This window comes from Ranitomeya imitator, chromosome 3 (assembly GCF_032444005.1).
Source record: "Ranitomeya imitator isolate aRanImi1 chromosome 3, aRanImi1.pri, whole genome shotgun sequence".
Taxonomy (NCBI): domain Eukaryota; kingdom Metazoa; phylum Chordata; class Amphibia; order Anura; family Dendrobatidae; genus Ranitomeya; species Ranitomeya imitator.
In genome coordinates, this window is record NC_091284.1 from 254,716,583 (window position 1) to 254,736,031 (window position 19,449).

The window sequence follows — 19,449 nt, forward strand, 5'->3', positions numbered from 1 at the left end:
GAGGCGTTTACCGATGCTCCTCACATGCTCCGGTCTCAAGAGTGCATTGCGGTCTCGCGAGATGATGACGTAGCGGTCTCGCGAGACCGCTACGTCATCATCTCGCGAGATCGCAATGCATGGACTGGTCAGTGGAGCGTCGCGAGGAGCGGGAAAATCGCTGGAAGGTGAGTATATGATGATTTTTTATTTTTTAAATTATTTTTAACATTAGATCTTTTTACTATTGATGCTGCATAGACAGCATCAATAGTAAAACAGTTGGTCACGCAGGGTTAATAGCAGCGTTAATGGAGTGCGTTACACCGCGGCATAATGCGGTCCATTAGCGCTGTCATTAACCCTGTGTGAGCGCTGACTGGAGGGGAGTACGGAGCGGGCACTGACTGCAGGGAAGGAAGGAGCGGCCATGTTGCCGCCGGACTGCGCCCGTCGCTGATTGGTCGTGGGCGTTTTGCCACGACCAATCAGCGACTTGAATTTCCATGACAGATAGAGGCCACGACCAATGAATATCCGTAACAGAAAGACAGACACAGACAGACGGAAGTGACCCGTAGACAATTACATAGTAGATATTTGTGAGATATATATAGAGATCCCTCTTTTTTCAGGCTTACATCCTGAGTGCACATTTCTACGCAAGAGACATCCTGAAACGAGCAAATCAGCCTCTTTACCACAAAACAACGCTATCAATGTGTGTATATACATATGTACCCAAGTATAACATCTGAACATACATTTAATAACTATCTGTCTTTCTTTTTTAGAAAGCATATTTATATTTCCCCTGACCTGACTCACGCTTCTATTAGAACAGCTCGAGCACTTCATCTCACTGAGCAGGTAAATCCTACATCAATAGTGTTTTTACTTAATGCAACGTAGGACGTAGCGCAGGTGCATACATATATTGTATGTTTTTATTCTGAGGTTCAAAGATGTTTTCTTTTTTGCTGCCTCTTGAACTGGGTAGCTTGACTTTGTGCAAAGCATTATGAAATCTGAAGATTATCATAGATTTTTGGTCACAATGTACCGTAGTGCCAAGTGTCATGAAGTTGGGTTTGTTTCCTAGGTCTTGGGTCTTCCAGTACCCTTGAAATATGAGATCTGGAGCAGTTTGCAAAAGAAGAGTGGTTCAAAATTCCAGTTGAGAGGTGTAAGAAGCTTGATGTTGGTTGAAGGAAGCAATTGATTGCAGTTATTTACTCCAAAGGGTGTGCAACCAAAAATTAAGTTGAGGGTGCCAACAATTTTGTCCAGCTGATTTGGGGGGTTTTATGTGAAACTGTCACATTTAATAATAATAATAATAATAATAATAATTATTATTATTTATAGTGAAAACATATTCTGCAGAGCTTTACATTTTAGAGGGGACTTGTACAGACAATAAGACATTACAGCATAACAATAATCACATAAATCAACAGATACCAAGAGGAATGAGGACTCGCAAGCTTACAATCTATGAGGAAATAGGGGAGACACAACAATTGCTTTCATTGTTCGGACCAGCCATAATGTAATAAATCAGGTGTTCATGTAATGCTGCATGAACCGGTTCAGCATAAGTATGTAACAGTACAGACACAGAGGGCTATTAAATGCATAAAGCGTGTGAGAACATGATACGAGGAACCTGGTTATGAAGGAAATTTTGAATGGGCAATACAGGGATAGTTACATAAATGTGTTGAGGTGGTAGGCCAGTCTGAGGAAATGCGTCTTTAGGGCAAGCTTAAAACTGTGGGGATTGGGGATTAACCGAATTGTCCTGGGTAGTGCATTCCAAGGAATTGGCACAGCATGTGAGAAGTCTTGGAGACTGGAGTGGGAGGTTCTGATTATTGTGGATGTTAACCTCAGGTCATTAGTAGAACAGAGAGCACGGGTAGGGTGGTAGACTGAGACCAGGGAGGAGATGTAGGGCGGTGCTGAACTGTGGAGTGCTTTGTGGGTGAGGGTAATAAGTTTATACTGAATTCTGGAGTGGATGGGTAACAAGTGCAATGACTGGCACAGGGTAGAGGCATTGGTGTAATGGTTGATGAGGAATATGATCCTGGCTCCAGCTTTCAAGACAGATTGGAGAGAGGAGAGTTGGGTAAGAGGGAGGCCGAATAGTAGAGAGTTGCAATAGACCAGATGATATAAACAATGTTGAAGGAAAGAGCGCAAATAGTGTCTTATCTGAGAAGGTTAAAAGGTTAAGGCTATGTTCACATGTTGCGCCCTGTCCCTGCGGGTTCTCCCGCAGCGGATTTGATAAATCCGCAGGGCAAACCCGCTGCGGTTATCCCTGCAGATTTATCGCGGTTTGTCTTGCGGGTTCCGCTGCGGGATATTACCCCTACTATTGATGCTGCATATGCAGCAATATGCAGCATCAATAGTAATGTTAAAAATAATAAAATAATGATATACTCACCCTCTGACATCCCGATCTCCTCGGCGCTGCAGGCGGCAGTCTGGTTCCAAAGATGCTGTGTGACCAGGACCTTCGTGACGTCATGGTCATGTGACCGCGACGTCACCGCAGGTCCTGGTCGCATAGCAAACCTGAGACCGGACGGCCGCGTGCAGCGCTGAGACTTCAGAGGTGAGTATATCATTATTTTTTATTTTAATTCATTTTTTTTTTTGTACTCAAATATGGTTCCCGGGGCCTGGAGGAGAGTCTCCTCTCCTCCCCCCCGGGTACCAAGCGCACATTATCCGCGTACTTCCCGCTAGGTGGGCACAGCCCCATGCGGGAAGTAAGCGGATCAATGTATTTCTATGGGTGCAGAATCGCTGCGATTCTGCACAAAGAAGTGACATGCTGCGGGTTGTAAACCGCTGCGTTCCCGCACGGTTTTTCCCGCAGCATGTGCACAGCGGTTTGCGGTTTCCATAGGGTTTACATGTTTCTGTAAACGCTATGGAAACTGCTGCAGACCCGCAGCTGCAAAATCTCCGCGGTAAAAACCGCAATGTGTGAACATAGCCTAATTCTTAGGATTACACTCACCAGATATGGTTAAGTTGAAGCATTGAAAAGATTTGCTGCAGCAGATCCAGGAGTTCAGGAGAGACCAGTCGTTTAGATGCAGATTGGGATAAGGGTGGTAAATATATGCGCTGCTGAATCACTAAAATTCCTGAGATTATTAGTACATGTGGCTTTATTATTCAATAATAAATCCACATGTACTAATAATCTCTGGAATTTTAGTGATTTTGCAGAGCAGATATTTACCACACTTATCCCAATCTGCATCTAATAGACCAGATGAGAATGAATAAGAGCAACAGTTAGGCTGTGTGCACACGTAGCAGATATTTTGCGTTTTTTTGCGGTTTTTCGCTATAAAAACGCTATAAAACAGCGAAAAAAATGCTCACATTAAGCATCCTATTTAATAGAATGCAATCTGCATTTTTTGTGCACATGTTGCATTTTTTTCCTGAGCGGATTCGCATTCCAGAAAAAAAAGCAGCATGTTCATTAAATTTGCGGAATCGCGGGGATTCCGCACACCTAGGAATGCATTGATCTGCTTACTTCCCGCATGGGGCTATGCCCACCATGCGGGAAGTAAGCAGATCATGTGCGGTTGGTACCCAGGGTGGAGGAGAGGAGACTCTCCTCCACGGACTGGGCACCATATAATTGTTAAAAAAAAAGAAAGAATTAAAATAAAAAAATCGTGATATACTCACCTTCGATGGCCCCCGGAGTCTTCCTGCCCCTCAGCGCTGCACGTGGCCGCTTCCGTTCCTATAGATGGTGTGTGAAGGACCTGCGATGACGTCGCGGTCACATGACCGTGATGACGTCGCGGTCACGTGACCGCGACGTCATCGAAGGTCTTGCACACACACCATCTATAGGAACGGAAGCCGCTGAGGAGATCTGCTGTTTGCGGTAGTTGAGTATAACCATTTTTTATTTTGTCATTATTATTTTTAACCCCTTCCTGACCCATGACGCCACGTAGGCGTCATGAAAGTCGGTGCCAATCCGACCCATGACGCCTATGTGGCTTCATGGAAAGATCACGTCCCTGCAGATCCGGTGAAAGGGTTAACTCCAATTTCACCCGATCTGCAGGGACAGGGGGAGTGCTAGTACAGCCCAGGGGGGCTTCACCCCCCCATGGCTATGATGGCTCTGATTGGCTGTTGAAAGTGAAACTGCCAATCAGAGCGATTTGTAATATTTCACCTATTAAAACTGGTGAAATAATACAATCCAGCCATGGCCGATGCTGCAATATCATCGGCCATGGCTGGAAACACTAATGTGCTCCCACCCCACCGATCGCCCCCCAAGCCACCGATCTGTCCTGTACACAGAGTTCCGCTCCCCTCCGTCCTCCTGTCCGCTACCCCCGTGCTCTTGTCCGCTCCCCCATGCTCCAATCCCCCCCGTGCTCCGATCCACCCACCCTTGCTCCGATCCCCCCCCCCCCCCGTGCTCCCCCCCACCACCCCATCATGCTTACCGAGCCTCCCAGGGTCCGTCCGTCTTCTCCGTGGGCGCCGCCATCTTCCATGCGCCCGCCGAATCTGCCGGCCGGCAGATTCGTTTCAAGTGCATTTTGATCACTGTGATCAAAATAAAAAAATACTAAATGACCCCCCCCCCCCTTTGTCACCCCCATAGGTAGGGACGATAATAAAATAAAGAAATTTTTTTTTCTTCCACTAAGGTTGGGGTAAGAACTAGGGTTAGGGTTAGGATTTCGGTATGTGCACACGTATTCTGGTCCTCTGCGGATTTTTCCGCAGCGGATTTGATAAATCCGCAGTGCTAAACCGCGGTTTTCCAGGTCGTCCACATGACAGCACCACAGGAGGTTGCTCTTCATATCCTTGATAGGGACAGGAACACAGAAGAGGTTAAATAGCCCCTCCCAACCTCCACCCCTCAGTGTTTTTCCTGTCCCTATCAGGGACAGACGCAGGAGAGAGTTCTCCAGAAGATTAGGTTTTCTCTTTACCTGATCCGAGGTCAGGTCTTGGAGCAGGAGCTCCGGAGTGCGGTCCATCCTCCTGGAGGGGGCTCTGGCCGTGAGAGTCTGGCGACTCCTGAAGTCGCACGATACCGCTGGAGGTCCCTCTGCGACTAGGTCGAGCTGTCTGCTCCCATGCGCTGCCTCATCCCCTCATCAAAGGGGGCGCTGAGGCAGCGGCTGCGGCGGCGGTGTCCGGCGCTCCCTCAGGCTCCACGTGCGGCCGGTGCTGGCGTCGCTCCCCTAACTTCCGGTCCGGCGCTCCAGCCGGGGGTGACAACTTCTGGGGGGCGTGGCCGGATTCCAGGGGTCGGCGGCGCCGGTTGTTTCCGGGGCGCCTGGGAGCTGCAGGGGGAGATCAGAGCGCAATGGCTGAGATTATGCGCCGGTTTCCAGGTCCCAGGCTGGTCTGCATGTGTTCCAGATGACGCATGCGCAGTAACCGCAATTCTTCCGAAAAACTCGCTCCCACCCAAGACAGGACTACAGAGGCAAGGGGAAGTCCGGTAGGTGGAGCTACCCTAAAGGAGGCAGAGGAAGAGGTTCCTTTCGAGACCAATCAACAGGACCCAGCAAACAATGACGCCAACAATATAGGAGGGAGACTACAATACTTAAAAGAAGGATGGATAACTCAGAATCAGTGGATTCTACAGACAGTGGCACAAGGTTACAGGATAGAGTTTACTCATCTACCCCCCAAGAGATTCTGCGTAACACAGACAAAGTCATCGGCAGTACATCAAAGGCTGATAACAGACATACAGGAACTCTTAGAATTAAACGTCATAATACCGGTACCCCATCATCAACATTTTCAGGGGCATTACTCCAGTCTGTTCTCCATAAGAAAACCAAACGGAGATTACCGAACAATAATAAACTTAAAACCATTAAACAAATGGGTGGCGTACAAACGCTTCAAGATGGAATCTCTCAAATCAATTACACCGCTAATAAAAAAGAACTCTGTAATGTGCACGCTAGATCTCAAACATGCTTACTATCATGTTCCCATCCATCCCTCAGATCAAAAATTCCTCAGGTTCGCAATAAGAAACCACAAGAAAATACTTCATTTCCAGTTTCAGTGCCTACCATTTGGTCTCTCCTCTGCCCCAAGGATATTTACGAAGCTCATGACGGAGGTCATGGCCTACTTAAGAGAGAAGGAAGTTCTCATCGCACCATATCTGGACGATCTGTTGCTGATCGCAGATTCATCCCAACAGATGGAAGAATCCTTAGGAATTACCACGTCACTCCTGAAACGTCTGGGGTGGGTAATAAATACAAAAAATCGAGTCTCGAACCAGAGACGCAGAAGATATTTCTAGGGGTACTACTAAATTCCGAACTAGAATACTCCTTCCTGCCAGACCAAAAACAACGGTCAATAAAAAAAGAACTTCAATCAATAAAAAAACGGAAATACATCTCCATCAGGAAAGCAATGAGGATTCTAGGTCTCATGACCTCATGCATTCCCAGTGTACAGTGGAGCCAGTTTCACTCCAGAACGCTTCAAAAGGAAGTTCTTTCGGTATGGAACGGAAGAAAAGATTCACTAGACAACAGGATGTGGTTACCCAGCAGGGTAAAGCAGTCCCTCTCATGGTGGATCAACATAAAAAACCTCAAAAGAGGAAAACCATGGAAAATATCTCCATGCATAAATATAACCACCGATGCAAGCTCAAGGGGCTGGGGAGCCCACATAGAAGGTCGATACCTTCAGGGGACATGGCCACCATTGATAAGCGACAGTTCCTCCAACTACAGGGAACTCAGAGCGGTCTGGGAAGCACTAAAAAGGTGCCAACACGAGCTTCAGGGACACCACATCCGAGTCTTCTCAGACAACTAGACCACGGTAGCTTTTCTCCTACATCAAGGAGGACCAAGGCACCGTCCACTTCAGGCACTAGCAGAAGAAATATTCTCCTGGGCGGAAAATACCGTAAAGTCCATCACGGCAGTACACCTAAAAGGTTCACAGAACCAAATAGCGGACTTTCTCAGCAGAGAGAAGGTACAGCCGTCAGAATGGTCTCTAAACGAAGAAATCTTTACTCAGTTAATCCAACAGTGGGGCACCCCACAAATAGATTTATTCGCCTCAAGGAGCAATACAAAAACGAAAGAATTCTTTTCGCTAAATCCAAGAGACAATCCAACTGGCATAGATGCATTGGCTCAACATTGGGACATGGAACTCGCATACGCGTTCCCGCCACTAGCCCTAATTCCCAGAGTTCTGAGGAAAATCCAGGAAAGTCTAGCGGTAGTGATCCTAATAGTGCCATATTGGCCCAAGAGGAGCTGGTTTCCTCTGCTGAAGTGGATGGCGGTGGAGGACCCAGTGTTACTACCACTGAGACGGGATCTTCTAATACAGGGACCATTGGTCCATCAAAATCTAAAGATGCTACAACTCTCAGCATGGATCTTGAAAGGGAGATCTTGAGATCAAAGGGACTGTCTGAGTCAGTTATCTCAACTATGAAAAAAAGTAGAAAGCCGGTGACCTCGGCTATATACCAGAAGATTTGGAAGAAATTTTGTGCACAGACCAATACTCCAATATCCATTCTCCAACAACCAGATATTCCTCAAATACTAAATTTTCTCCAAACAGGTTTTGATATGGGCTTGAGACCTAGTACGCTAAAGGTACAAATCTCAGCTTTAACTGCCTTTTATGACTATCCACTAGCGAATCATCCCTGGATAATGAGATTCATCAAAGCTACACAACGTCTTAGACCAACAATACGAAGCTCAGTACCCTCATGGAACCTCACTTTGGTGCTAAATGAGCTACGGAAAGCTCTGTACGAGCCACTTGATCAGGCAGACCTAAAATCTGTGACATTCAAGACTGTTTTCCTCGTCGCAATAACGACAGCAAGGCGAATAGGCGAAATTCAAGCCCTGTCCATAACAGATCCATACTTAAAGATACAGGAAGATTGCATCGTTTTAAAGTTGGATCCTTCATTTCTTCCAAAAGTTGTGACGGACTTTCACAGAAACCAGGAAATAGTTTTGCCTACGTTCTGCCAGAACTACAATAACGAAAAAGAACGTTCTCTTCATTCCCTGGATGTTAAGAGAACAGTATTGCAGTATCTAAAACTTACAGACAGCTGGAGAATTGACTCAAATCTCTTTATCCAGATGTCTGGGAAGAATAGAGGCAAAAAAGCCTCAAAAGCGACTCTGGCTAGATGGATCAAATCTACCATTTGCGCTGCGTATATTTCAGCCGGTGAATCTCCTCCAGATCACCTAAAAGCCCACTCACTGAGAGCAGTATCTGCTTCATGGGCAGAGAGTGCGGGTGCATCCATGGATCAAATTTGCCGGGCGGCAACTTGGTCTAGCTCAAATACCTTTTGCAAGCACTACAAGCTGGACGTTCTCTCAAAGCAGCAGACTAGCTTTGGGAGAAAAGTCCTCCAAGCTGTAATCCCGCCCTAATAGGAGTTATTTGGTATTTCTCCTGTGGTGCTGTCATGTGGACGACCTGGAAACTAGGAGTTAGTCATACCGGTAATGGTATTTCCAGGAGTCCATCATGACAGCACCCATTATTTGCCCCCCCTTGAACTCTTGTCTAATATGTGATACGAACATGTAGAGAGGAAGTTCAATAAAATTGTGTTGTATCCATCCTGATGTGGTACTTTGTAAAATCACTGAGGGGTGGAGGTTGGGAGGGGCTATTTAACCTCTTCTGTGTTCCTGTCCCTATCAAGGATATGAAGAGCAACCTCCTGTGGTGCTGTCATGATGGACTCCTGGAAATACCATTACCGGTATGACTAACTCCTAGTTTTCTGCGCATTTCACTGCGGTTTTACAACTGCGATTTTCTATTGGAGCAGTTGTAAAACCGCTGTAAAACCTCTGCGGAATCAGCAGAAAGAAGTGACATTCTGTGGAATGTAAACCCCTGCGTTTCCGTGCAGTTTTTCCGCAGTATGTGTACAGCGATTTTTGTTTCCTATAGGTTTACATTGAACTGTAAACTCATGGGAAACTGCTGCGGATCCGCAGCATTTTCCACAGCGTGTGCACATACCTTTAGAATTAGGCTATGTGCACACTGTGCGGATTTGGCTGCGGATCCGCAGCGGATTGGCCGCTGCGGATTCGCAGCAGTGTTCCATCAGGTATACAGTACCATGTAAACCTATGGAAAACCAAATCCGCTGAGCCCATGGTGCGGAAAATACCGCGCGGAAACGCTGCGTTGTATTTTCCGCAGCATGTCAATTCTTTGTGCGGATTCCGCAGCGTTTTACACCTGTTCCTCAATAGGAATCCGCAGGTGAAATCCGCACAAAAAACACTGGAAATCCACGGTAAATCCGCAGGTAAAACGCAGTGCCTTTTACCCACAGATTTTTCAAAAATGGTGCTGAAAAATCTCACACGAATCCGCAACGTGGGCACATAGCCTTAGGGTTAGAGTTGGAATTAGGGTTGTGGTTAGTGGTGTGTTGGGGTTATGTCTACAGTTGGGATTAGGGTTAGGGGTGTGTTGGGGTTAGTGTTGGAGGTAGAATTGAGGGGTTACCACTGTTTAGGCACATCAGGGGTCTCCAAACGCGACATGGCGCCACCATTGATTCCAGCCAATCTTGTATTCAAAAAGTCAAATGGTGCTCCCTCACTTCCGAGCCCCGACGTGTGCCCAAACAGTGGTTTGCCCCCACATATGGGGTACCAGCATACTCAGGACAAACTGCGCAACAATTATTGGGGTCCAATTTCTCCAGTTACCCTTGTGAAAATAAAAAATTGCTTGCTAAAACATCATTTTTGAGGAAAGAAAAATGATTTTTTATTTTCACGGCTCTGCGTTGTAAACGTCTGTGAAGCACTTGGGGGTTCAAAGTGCTCACCACATATCTAGATAAGTTCCTTGGGGGGTCTAGTTTCCAAAATGGGGTCACTTGTGGGGGGTTTCTACTGTTTAGGCACACCAGGGGCTCTGTAAACGCAACGTGACGCCCGCAGACCATTCCATCAAAGTCTGCATTTCAAAAGTCACTACTTCCCTTCTGAGTCCCGACTTGTGCCCAAACAGTGGTTTACCCCCACACATGGGGTATCGGCGTACTCAGGAGAAACTGGACAACAACTTTTGGGGTCCAATTTCTCCTGTAACCCTTGGGAAAATAACAAATTCTGGGCTAAAAAATTATTTTTGAGGAAAGAAAAATTATTTTTTATTTTCATGGCTCTGCGTTATAAACTTCTGTGAAGCACCTGGGGGTTTAAAGTGCTCAATATGCATCTAGATAAGTTCCTTGGGGGGTCCAGTTTCCAAAATGGGGTCACTTGTGGGGGAGCTCCAATGTTTAGGCACACAGGGGCTCTCCAAACGCGACATGGTGTCCGCTAACGATGGAGATAATTTTTCAATCAAAAAGTCAAATGGCCTGCCTTTCCTTCCGAGCCTTACCATGTGCACAAACAGTGGTTTACCCCCACATGTGAGGTATCGGTGTACTCAGGAGAAATTGCCCAACAAATTTTAGGATCCATTTTATCCTGTTGCCCATGTGAAAATGAAAAAATTGAGGCTAAAAAAATTTTTTGTGGAAAAAAAAGTACTTTTTCATTTTTACGGATCAATTTGTGAAGCTCCTGGGGGTTTAAAGGGCTCACTTTGCATATAGATAAGTTCCTTGGGGCGTCTAGTTTCCAAAATGGGGTCACTTGTGGGGGAGCTCCAATTTTTAGGCACACGGGGGCTCTCCAAACGCGACATGGTGTCCGCTAAAGATTGGAGCCAATTTTTCTTTGAAAAAGTCAAATGGCGCTCCTTCCCTTCCAAGCCCTGCCATGCACCCAAACAGTGGTTTACCCCCACATATGAGGTATCAGCGTACTCAGGACAAATTGGACAACAACTTTCGTGGTTCAGTTTCTCCTTTTACCATTGGGAAAATAAAAAAATTGTTGCTGAAAGATCATTTTTGTGACTAAAAAGTTAAATGTTCATTTTTTCCTTCCATGTTGCTTCTGCTGCTGTGAAGCACCTGAAGGGTTAATAAACTTCTTGAATGTGGTTTTGTGCACCTTGAGGGGTGCAGTTTTTAGAATGGTGTCACTTTTGGGTATTTTCAGTCATATTATAGACCCCTCAAACTGACTTCAAATGTGAGGTGGTCCCTAAAAAAAATGGTTTTGTAAATTTCGTTGTAAAAATGAGAAATCGCTGGTCAAATTTTAACCTTTATAACTTCCTAGCAAAAAAAAATGTTGTTTCCAAAATTGTGCTGATGTAAAGTAAACATGTGGGAAATGTTATTTATTAACTATTTTGTGTCACATAACTCTCTGGTTTAACAGAATAAAAATTCAAAATGTGAAAATTGTGAAATTTTCAAAATTTTCGCCAAATTTCCATTTTTATTACAAATAAACGCAGAATTTATTGACCTAAATTTACCACTAACATGAAGCCCAATATGTCACGAAAAAACAATCTCAGAACCGCTAGGATCCGTTGAAGCGTTCCTGAGTTATTACCTCATAAAGGGACACTGGTCAGAATTGCAAAAAACGGCAAGGTCTTTAAGGTCAAAATAGGCTGGGTCATGAAGGGGTTAACATTCTATCTTTTACTATTGATGCGGCATAGGCTGCATCAATAGTAAAAAGTTGTTCACACTTGTCAAACACTATGTGTGACAAACCTGTCAATCAGTTTTACAAGCGATGCTACAGATCGCTTGGAAAACGCTAGCATTCTGCATGCTAATTATGCTTGCAAACGCTAGTTTTCTGCGGGAATATGCATGCCAATTCCGCATGCGATATACCCGCCGCAGGAGGCGCAGAATTGCCGTGGAAATTTCTGCAGCAATTCTGCAACCTGTGCACTTAGCCTTAGAGTTTTTGCAGAGTCGAAAGTAAGAAAAGGTCAGATTATAGAAATGTTCTAGAGGTGCAGATAACAAGAGCGAGAAAGTGATGAGATGTGGGGGTGAATAGAAGCTGTGAATCAAGTATGACCCCAAAACAGCGGGCGTGTTGCTGGGGAATAATGGTAGAACCACACACGGAAATGGCAATGTCAGGCTTAGGTAGGTTAGTAGAGGGAGGAATCACAAGGAGTTCAGTTTTTGACAGGTTCAGTTTCAGATAGAAGGAGGACATGATGTTGGACTTTTTCTCTTTTTTTTGTGGTGTTTCAGTACACACAAAGGAAATAAACGTGTATAATACAAGTTGTGTCATTTTCTGGGAGAAATACTTCATTTTCTGGAACAATTTCAAGGGTGCCAACACTTCCGGCCTTAAGGGAGAAGATAATATATAAAGCAAACAATTAATATATGTCGCCATCTTGTGGGGAAATGTTGTTACAACTCCTGAGAAAAAATCAATGAACATAGATAGCAGAGAGAATATTATACATATAGTACATCGAAGATAGAACAATAATATACATTAATTACAAGTATACAGATATAGGTGGTCATAAATAAAAAATAAGAAATCGTAACATAAATAAATAAATAAGGATTAATATTTATTAAGTGAGTGGTGTATAAAAATAAAAACTACAAAATATAATAGAAAACGTCAAAGAAACAGAAGATGTGGCACTCACCAGATCGTGCTGTTAAAAGTCCTTTAATTGCCCCATCTTGCGGACTGAGGACATTACGTTAAGGGATGCAGGTACATTGGTAGGTGCAGGGAAACAAAACAGGACGACGGCCGTTTTGCGCCGACTGCGCTTCAGGTCCAGGTAGGTGATTAAAAGTGATGTCAGTTCCTTTATAGCGAATACTAAACATCCTAATTAGTACAAATCTAAAATGTGCATAATATTTGTACAAATACATAACATAAAAACAGGATATAACCACACAAATATACAGATAACAATCATAAATGAATATTTATAGGAAGACCGACATGTCCAGCTTATCATTCAAGCCTATTGGACCTTGTGCATTAGTTCTCATGATCCATCCAGCCTCACGCTGCAAGAGGATTTTATTGTGGTTTCCACCTCTGAGGAAATTTAACTATTTCCAGACCTGCAAAACTCAAAAGTCTGGGATTTGCGTTATGCTTGTCCTGCATATGTTTAATGAGACGCAAAGAGCCTTTCCCTGTAGTTATTGAATTAAAATGTTCTCTAAACCTAATAGACATAGGACGAATGGTTTTTCCTATGTAATAGAAAAAGCAAGGACAAAACAGAATATACTCCACATATTTACTCTTACAAGAAATAAAATCCTTAATTCTATGTTTAATGGAACCTATTTGAAGAGGATTTTCGGTTATATGAAACTGACAATAGTTACAGTTGCCACACTTATAATTACCCGGGGTGGAGGTGGTTTTTAACCAATTTCTTTCCTCCGGTACCATACGATTATGTACCAGTATATCTGCTAAATTTTTCGTGCATTTGTAAGCAAACTGTGGAGTACCAATATTCATTCTAGCCAAGTCTCTATCTGTCTGTAGAATATGCCAATTCTTTCTAATCGCCGTATGTACAGCTTTGTCCATAGGACTATGTTTGAAGTTAAAAATAACCTTTTGTTGCCCCTCTATTTTCTGATTATGTTTACTCAAATCTCTACGTCTTTGTTTTTTAAGCAGGTCCAATTGTGTCACTTTTTCAGTCCGTTTTTCGGCCTCTTGCAGAAGGGATTTTGGATAACCTCTATTCACAAAACATGTTTTTAAATCATTTATTTGCTTACCAAACACCTATTGATTTTTGTTAATTTTACGATATCTCAACATTTGACTATAAGGCAGCCCCTTCTTTGTATGAAAGGGATGCGCACTATCAAACCGCAACATATTATTTCTGGCGGTGGATTTTTTATGAACCTGAGTATTTATCTTCCCATCCGCTATATCGATCTTAACATCTAGGAATTCCAAACTTGTGCCTCCAAAACACGACGTAAATTGCATATTATCATTATTCGTCAGAGTTAAATATTGTACAAAATTCTCAAATTCCATTTTTGGACCATCCCATATGAACACTTTATCCCTGTGTTGCATCAGTTGTAGTCGTATCTAGTGCCGTTCTACTTTTTCTTTTGGTTATTTACAAAATATAATCGTTCTCAAAGAGTGCAAGGTACATGTGCAGATCATAATGTACAAAGATTTCCCATTGTTTGTAATAAAATTTACTCTGCTATAAATAATTAATAAAGTCTAGAAACTACTGGTATAAAAGGCACCAATTAAACTACCTCTAGATTCTTAATCTTCCAAGGTGTATTGCCAGCAGTCCTCTCCTTAATATTGTAATTGGTCATGTACAGATTTAATGCATTGCATTTATACCAATATATATATATATATATTTTCTTATTCTCACAAATTCACCAGATTTGATTTTTAACAGGGAGTTTAAAAAGGTAGCACCTTTTAAAATGTTGATTAAATGCCTTGACAAATGAATGTAGCTCCACACAATATCCATTGTTTCTCAAGATAGCTGAACCTGATGGATGTTGAATGTAAAATCCCAACCTAAGTTTCCGGTAATGATTACCTTCTTGAGAAGTGTTGCATTTTCCTTTACCTTTGGGTAACTTTTCAGAATTAGCTGTCGTGTGTACATGACTAATAATAAGTTTTGTGGACAGTATATGACTTGTATTCTGCATTCTTATCAGTTTTCCCTTATGCAGGTTTTAGCTCTAAATTTCAGTCGACACTGAACTAGTGCGGGGAGACTAGGTGCTAAAATGTCTCCCAGTCACTGTACTCAGACGGGAGGGGTTTATACCTTCCTGTCTCCTTGTGGCTCATGTTCAGAAGCAGCTGTATGGATGACAGTATAAAGTAGTACTATGCAATGTAACTGTAAATCCAGCCCTGGGGCAAGGACATGCCTTTTCAATCAGATTTTTTTTATGCAGTGCAGGCTTTTGTCTTTAAGGCATAAGTGTATTTCCTCAATGCAGCACAATGTAGAGAAAGATGCATTTTCTAATGATTTCTTTTCATGTCCTACTGCAATGTTCTCTATAGAATAGGCCTTAAACATTTTCAGACATCACTGTTTTTTAACTTAACTATAATGACTTCACCAGGTTTTTTAAATTATCTGTATCTATTTGTCAGATACCGAAGCGGCATTCGAGGTCACATGAAGGCTGTAGTCATGGATTTGCTTCGTCAGTATTTGAAAGTTGAAACCCAGTTCCAGCATGGTATGTTCTATGCAGTTACGGTAACTTTTTCTCATTGAGTAAGAAAACAAAACTCTGTTCTTTTTCTTTGGTATAATTTCCTGGAACCAGTATAGTCTATGACTCCATTGGCGCATACATCCGAATCCCGTTTTACGGGGGAAAAGAGGGGGTTCAGACTTAAGCCTCAGGGGCGCCACTGTACTAGTGCCGGAACACAATGTGAAAGCATTCTAAGGCAGAGCTGTGATGCTGTAATAAGGAGGGGGAGTTTTTAGAAGTGATCATACGCTATGCACTCTTTTCTCTGGCTACGGCAAACTAGTTTAGATATTTTTAATATAGACTTCCACTATAGATGGTGATGACAGACATTTTCTTGGCCATCAGGTGAGGCCCAAGCTGTATCTTGGTTTGTCTGATGGGCCAAACTTAAGAAACCTGAAACTGAGAGTTTAATTAATTTGCTGCCATCTTCTGGTAAAATCTGGTAATGCCTGAGAACTATTGTACAGACTACAGTCGTGGGCAAAAGTTTTGCTTTTCACACTTTTACTGCTTCAGTGTTTTCATTTAGATGTTTCTATGGTTACTGATGTACTATTGTACGCATTTAACATGTTGTTAGACGTTTATTAACAAATGTATCTAGTTTATACAAAGGCTCAATATTTACAGTGTTAACCTTTATTCCTCAAGACTTCTGCAATTTGCCCTGCCCTTGACTACAGGTTCTCAATAGGATTGAGATCTGGGGAGTTTCCTGGCTTTGGACTCAAAATGTCAATGTATTGTTCACCGAAACACTTAGTTATCACTTTTGGATTGTGACATGGTGCTCTGTCATTCTGGAGAAATACAATGTTCCTGGATCGTTGGGAGAGGTTGCTCTTGGATCATGTTTAGATGCCATTCGTTATTCATGATAGTGTTCTTGGGCAAAATTGTGAATGAACCCCCTACCCTGGATGAAAAGCAACATCATACATCACTGGTTTCATGATGATATTCTTGGCTTGACACAGGACTCATGGTAGTGCTCACCTTTTCTTCTCCAGAAAATCATTCTTTGATGGATACATGGCTAGGAAATTCCCCAGATCTCAATCCCATTGAGAACCTGTGGTCAATCCTCAAAAAGTGAAGAAACAAACCCTTTAATGACCGCTGATACACATTAAAACGGCAGCCACTAAGCCTCATTCCCTCATCACTGTTTTTTTGTTGTTTTTTTTGTGTTCCCTCTGCTTAAAAAAAAAAAAAAAAAAAATTAATAATCTTTGCTCTGACATGACATACAGTACATGTCAGAGGAGAGAGAAATTAAATCCCCAAGATCCCCCAGTATGTCCACCATCCACTGGGCTCTCCTGCCCTATCCTCTGCATTCTCCTTCTCAAAAACAAAAATGTTGGGCGCATTCCCAGTGCGCCCGCTGAGCTTTTCTGACCGGCAACATCAGGAAATTCTCCTATTGGTTCCTGATTTGATCACTGTGATAGACCCTATAAAAGAGTTCAAAAGCCAATGCAATAGTAAATCCTCACACCCCCTTCCCTCGTGTCATCCCCTTAGTTTAAAAAATCTAAAATTATAATGTTTGTTTTCTTTCATTTTTTGTATTTAGGGTTAGGATTGGTCTTAGGGTCAAAAGTTTAAAAAAAACAAACCCAAAACTGATGACTATATGACGACTAGTGTTGAGTGCAAGTGCTCAGTACTCTGCTTTGCATTGGGTGTTCAGGTGTGTAACAAGTATTGAGTGATGACATGCTTGAGTCCCTGCCTCGCATGTTTCGCCGCTGTTAGACAACCAAAAAAGATGCAGAGATTGCCAATCACCACATGTTTTCTGGCTGTTTAACAGCCGTGAAAAATACAGAGCTTGGTCTCCAGCATGTCACTAGAGCACTGGATGCAAACTGGAGTAACGAGCACTTGCGCTCAACACTAATGATGTATTCAATATGACTACCTAATGTTATCAAACTGTGTCGAACTAATGGGTTCAAAAGCTTCACTATAACCCTGGATAAAATCCTTGAGGGATGTAGTTCATCCAAGGAGAACTTTTTTTTTTATATACATGTGGGCTATTGCTGCACGCAAAAGAAAGTGGGTAACAAACTCTGGGGTCCACTTTTTTGTGTTACCTCTTGCACAAGTGAAAAAATTGGGGCTACAGCAAAATTTTAGAGGTTGAAATTAAATTTTATTTTTTTGTCCTTTCCTTCCACTTTGTAGTTTTGAAGTATTTTTGTGGTGCAGTATTTAAAATGGTATCACTTTTGGGAAGTTTCCAAATACATAGGCTCCTCAAAGTCCATTGAAATATGAAAAGGTCACTAAAGAAACAGGTTGTGTAAATTTGTTGAAAAAATTAGAAATTGCTGTTTCTTTGCACCATTTGGTAAATTAAAAAAAGTTCATTTTTTTCTCCTTAATGTACACTCTGCACCCCATCTTAACTGAAAAAAAAAACAAATGTAGACATTTTTGCAAATTTATTAAAAAAGAAAAACTGAAATATCACATGGTCATAAGTAGGGTTGAGCGAAACGGGTCGAAAATTTTCAAAAGTCGACGACTTTTGGCAAGGTCGGGTTTCATGAAACCCGACCCGACCCCTGTGTGGGGTCGGCCATGAAGTCGGCGATCTTTTGAATCTGGAATCGGAATTCCGATACCGATTCCCGATATGTTTAAGATATCGGGAATTGGTATCGGAATTCAGATTTAAGTGTAAAATAAAGAATTAAAATAAAAAATATCGCACTACTTACCCTCTGACGCGCCCTGGTACTAACCGGGAACCTTCCTTCCTTAGAATCAGCCTTCCAGGACCTTGCGGTGACGTCGCGGCTTGTGATTGGTCGCGCGGCCGCCCATGTGACCGCTCGCGCGACCAATCAGAAGCCGTGACGTCACCGAAGGTCCTTCAAGCGCTGATTCTTAGGAAGGAAGGCTGTCGGAAAGAAGCAGGGCGCGTCCGAGGGTGAGTATATACCTAATAGGAATATAGTCACCCTCGGACGCGCCCTGCTTCTTTCCGGCAGCCTTCCTTCCTAAGAATCAGCGCTTGCAGGACCTTCGGTGACGTCGCGGTGACGTCACGGCTTCTGATTGGTCACGCGAGCGGTCACATGGGTGGTCGTGCGACCAATCACAAGCCGCGACGTCACCGCGACGTCACCGCAAGGTCCTGGAAGCGCTGATTCGAAGGAGGAAGGTTCCCGGTTAGTACCAGGGGGCGTCAGAGGGTAAGTATTGCGATATTTTTTATTTTAATTCTTTATTTTACACTAAAATATGGATCGCAGGGCCTGAAGGAGAGTTTCCGCTCCTTCAGACCCTGGGAACCATGGAAACCCAATGCACTGCATTGGGTTTCGGGTTTCGGCTGACCCCGACCCCGACTTTTTTATAGGATCGGCCGATTTCACTCGACCCGACTTTTGAAAAAGTCGGGTTTCGTGAAACCCGACCCGATCCTATAAAAGTAAAGGTCGCTCAACCCTAGTCATAAGTACTCAGACCCTTCGCTCAGTATTGAGTAGAAGCACCCTTTTGAGCTAGTACAGCCATGAGTCTTCTTGGGAATGATGCAACAAGTTTTTCACATCTGGATCCTCTGCCATTCTTCGTTGCAGATCCTCTCCAGTTCCGTCAGCTTGGGTGGTGAATGGTGGTGGACAGCCATTTCCAGGTCTCTTCAGAGATGCTCAATTGAGTTTAGGTCAGGGGTCTGGCTGGGCCAGTCAAGAATAGTCACAGAGTTGTTCTTGTTATTTTAGCTGTGTGCTTAGGGTCATTGTCTTGTTGGAAGGTAAACCTTCGGCCAAGTCTGAGGTCCAGAGCACTCTGGAAGATGTTTTCATTCAGGGATATCTCTGTACTTGGCCGCATTCATGTTTTCTTCAATTGCAACCAGTCATCCTGTCCCTGCAGCTGAAAAACACCCACATTGCATGATGTTGCCACCACCATGTTTCACTGTTGGGATTGTATTGGGCAGGTCATGAGCAGTGCCTGGCTTTCTCCACACATACCGCTTACAATTATCACCAAAAGGTCTATCTTTGTCTCATCAGACCAGAGAATTTTATTTCTCATAGTCTGGCAGTCCTTCATGTGTTTTTTTTTTTTTTTTTAGCAAACTCTATGTGGACTTTCATGTCTTCCGTCCGGCCACTCTGCCATAAAGGCGCGACTGGAGGAGGGCTGCAGTGATA

General features: G+C 43.4%; 1 protein-coding gene across 2 annotated transcripts in view; it reads left to right on the plus strand.

The window, feature by feature from the left end:
* The window catches only part of ACACA (acetyl-CoA carboxylase alpha), a 575,142-nt gene that overhangs the window by 112,942 nt on the left and 442,751 nt on the right, over positions 1 to 19,449 (plus strand). For both annotated transcript variants that reach the window (XM_069756397.1, XM_069756396.1), the window contains exon 24: positions 15,150 to 15,238. In XM_069756397.1, coding sequence (XP_069612498.1) covers positions 15,150 to 15,238 — 89 coding nt within the window. The remainder of the gene's footprint in view (positions 1 to 15,149; positions 15,239 to 19,449) is intronic.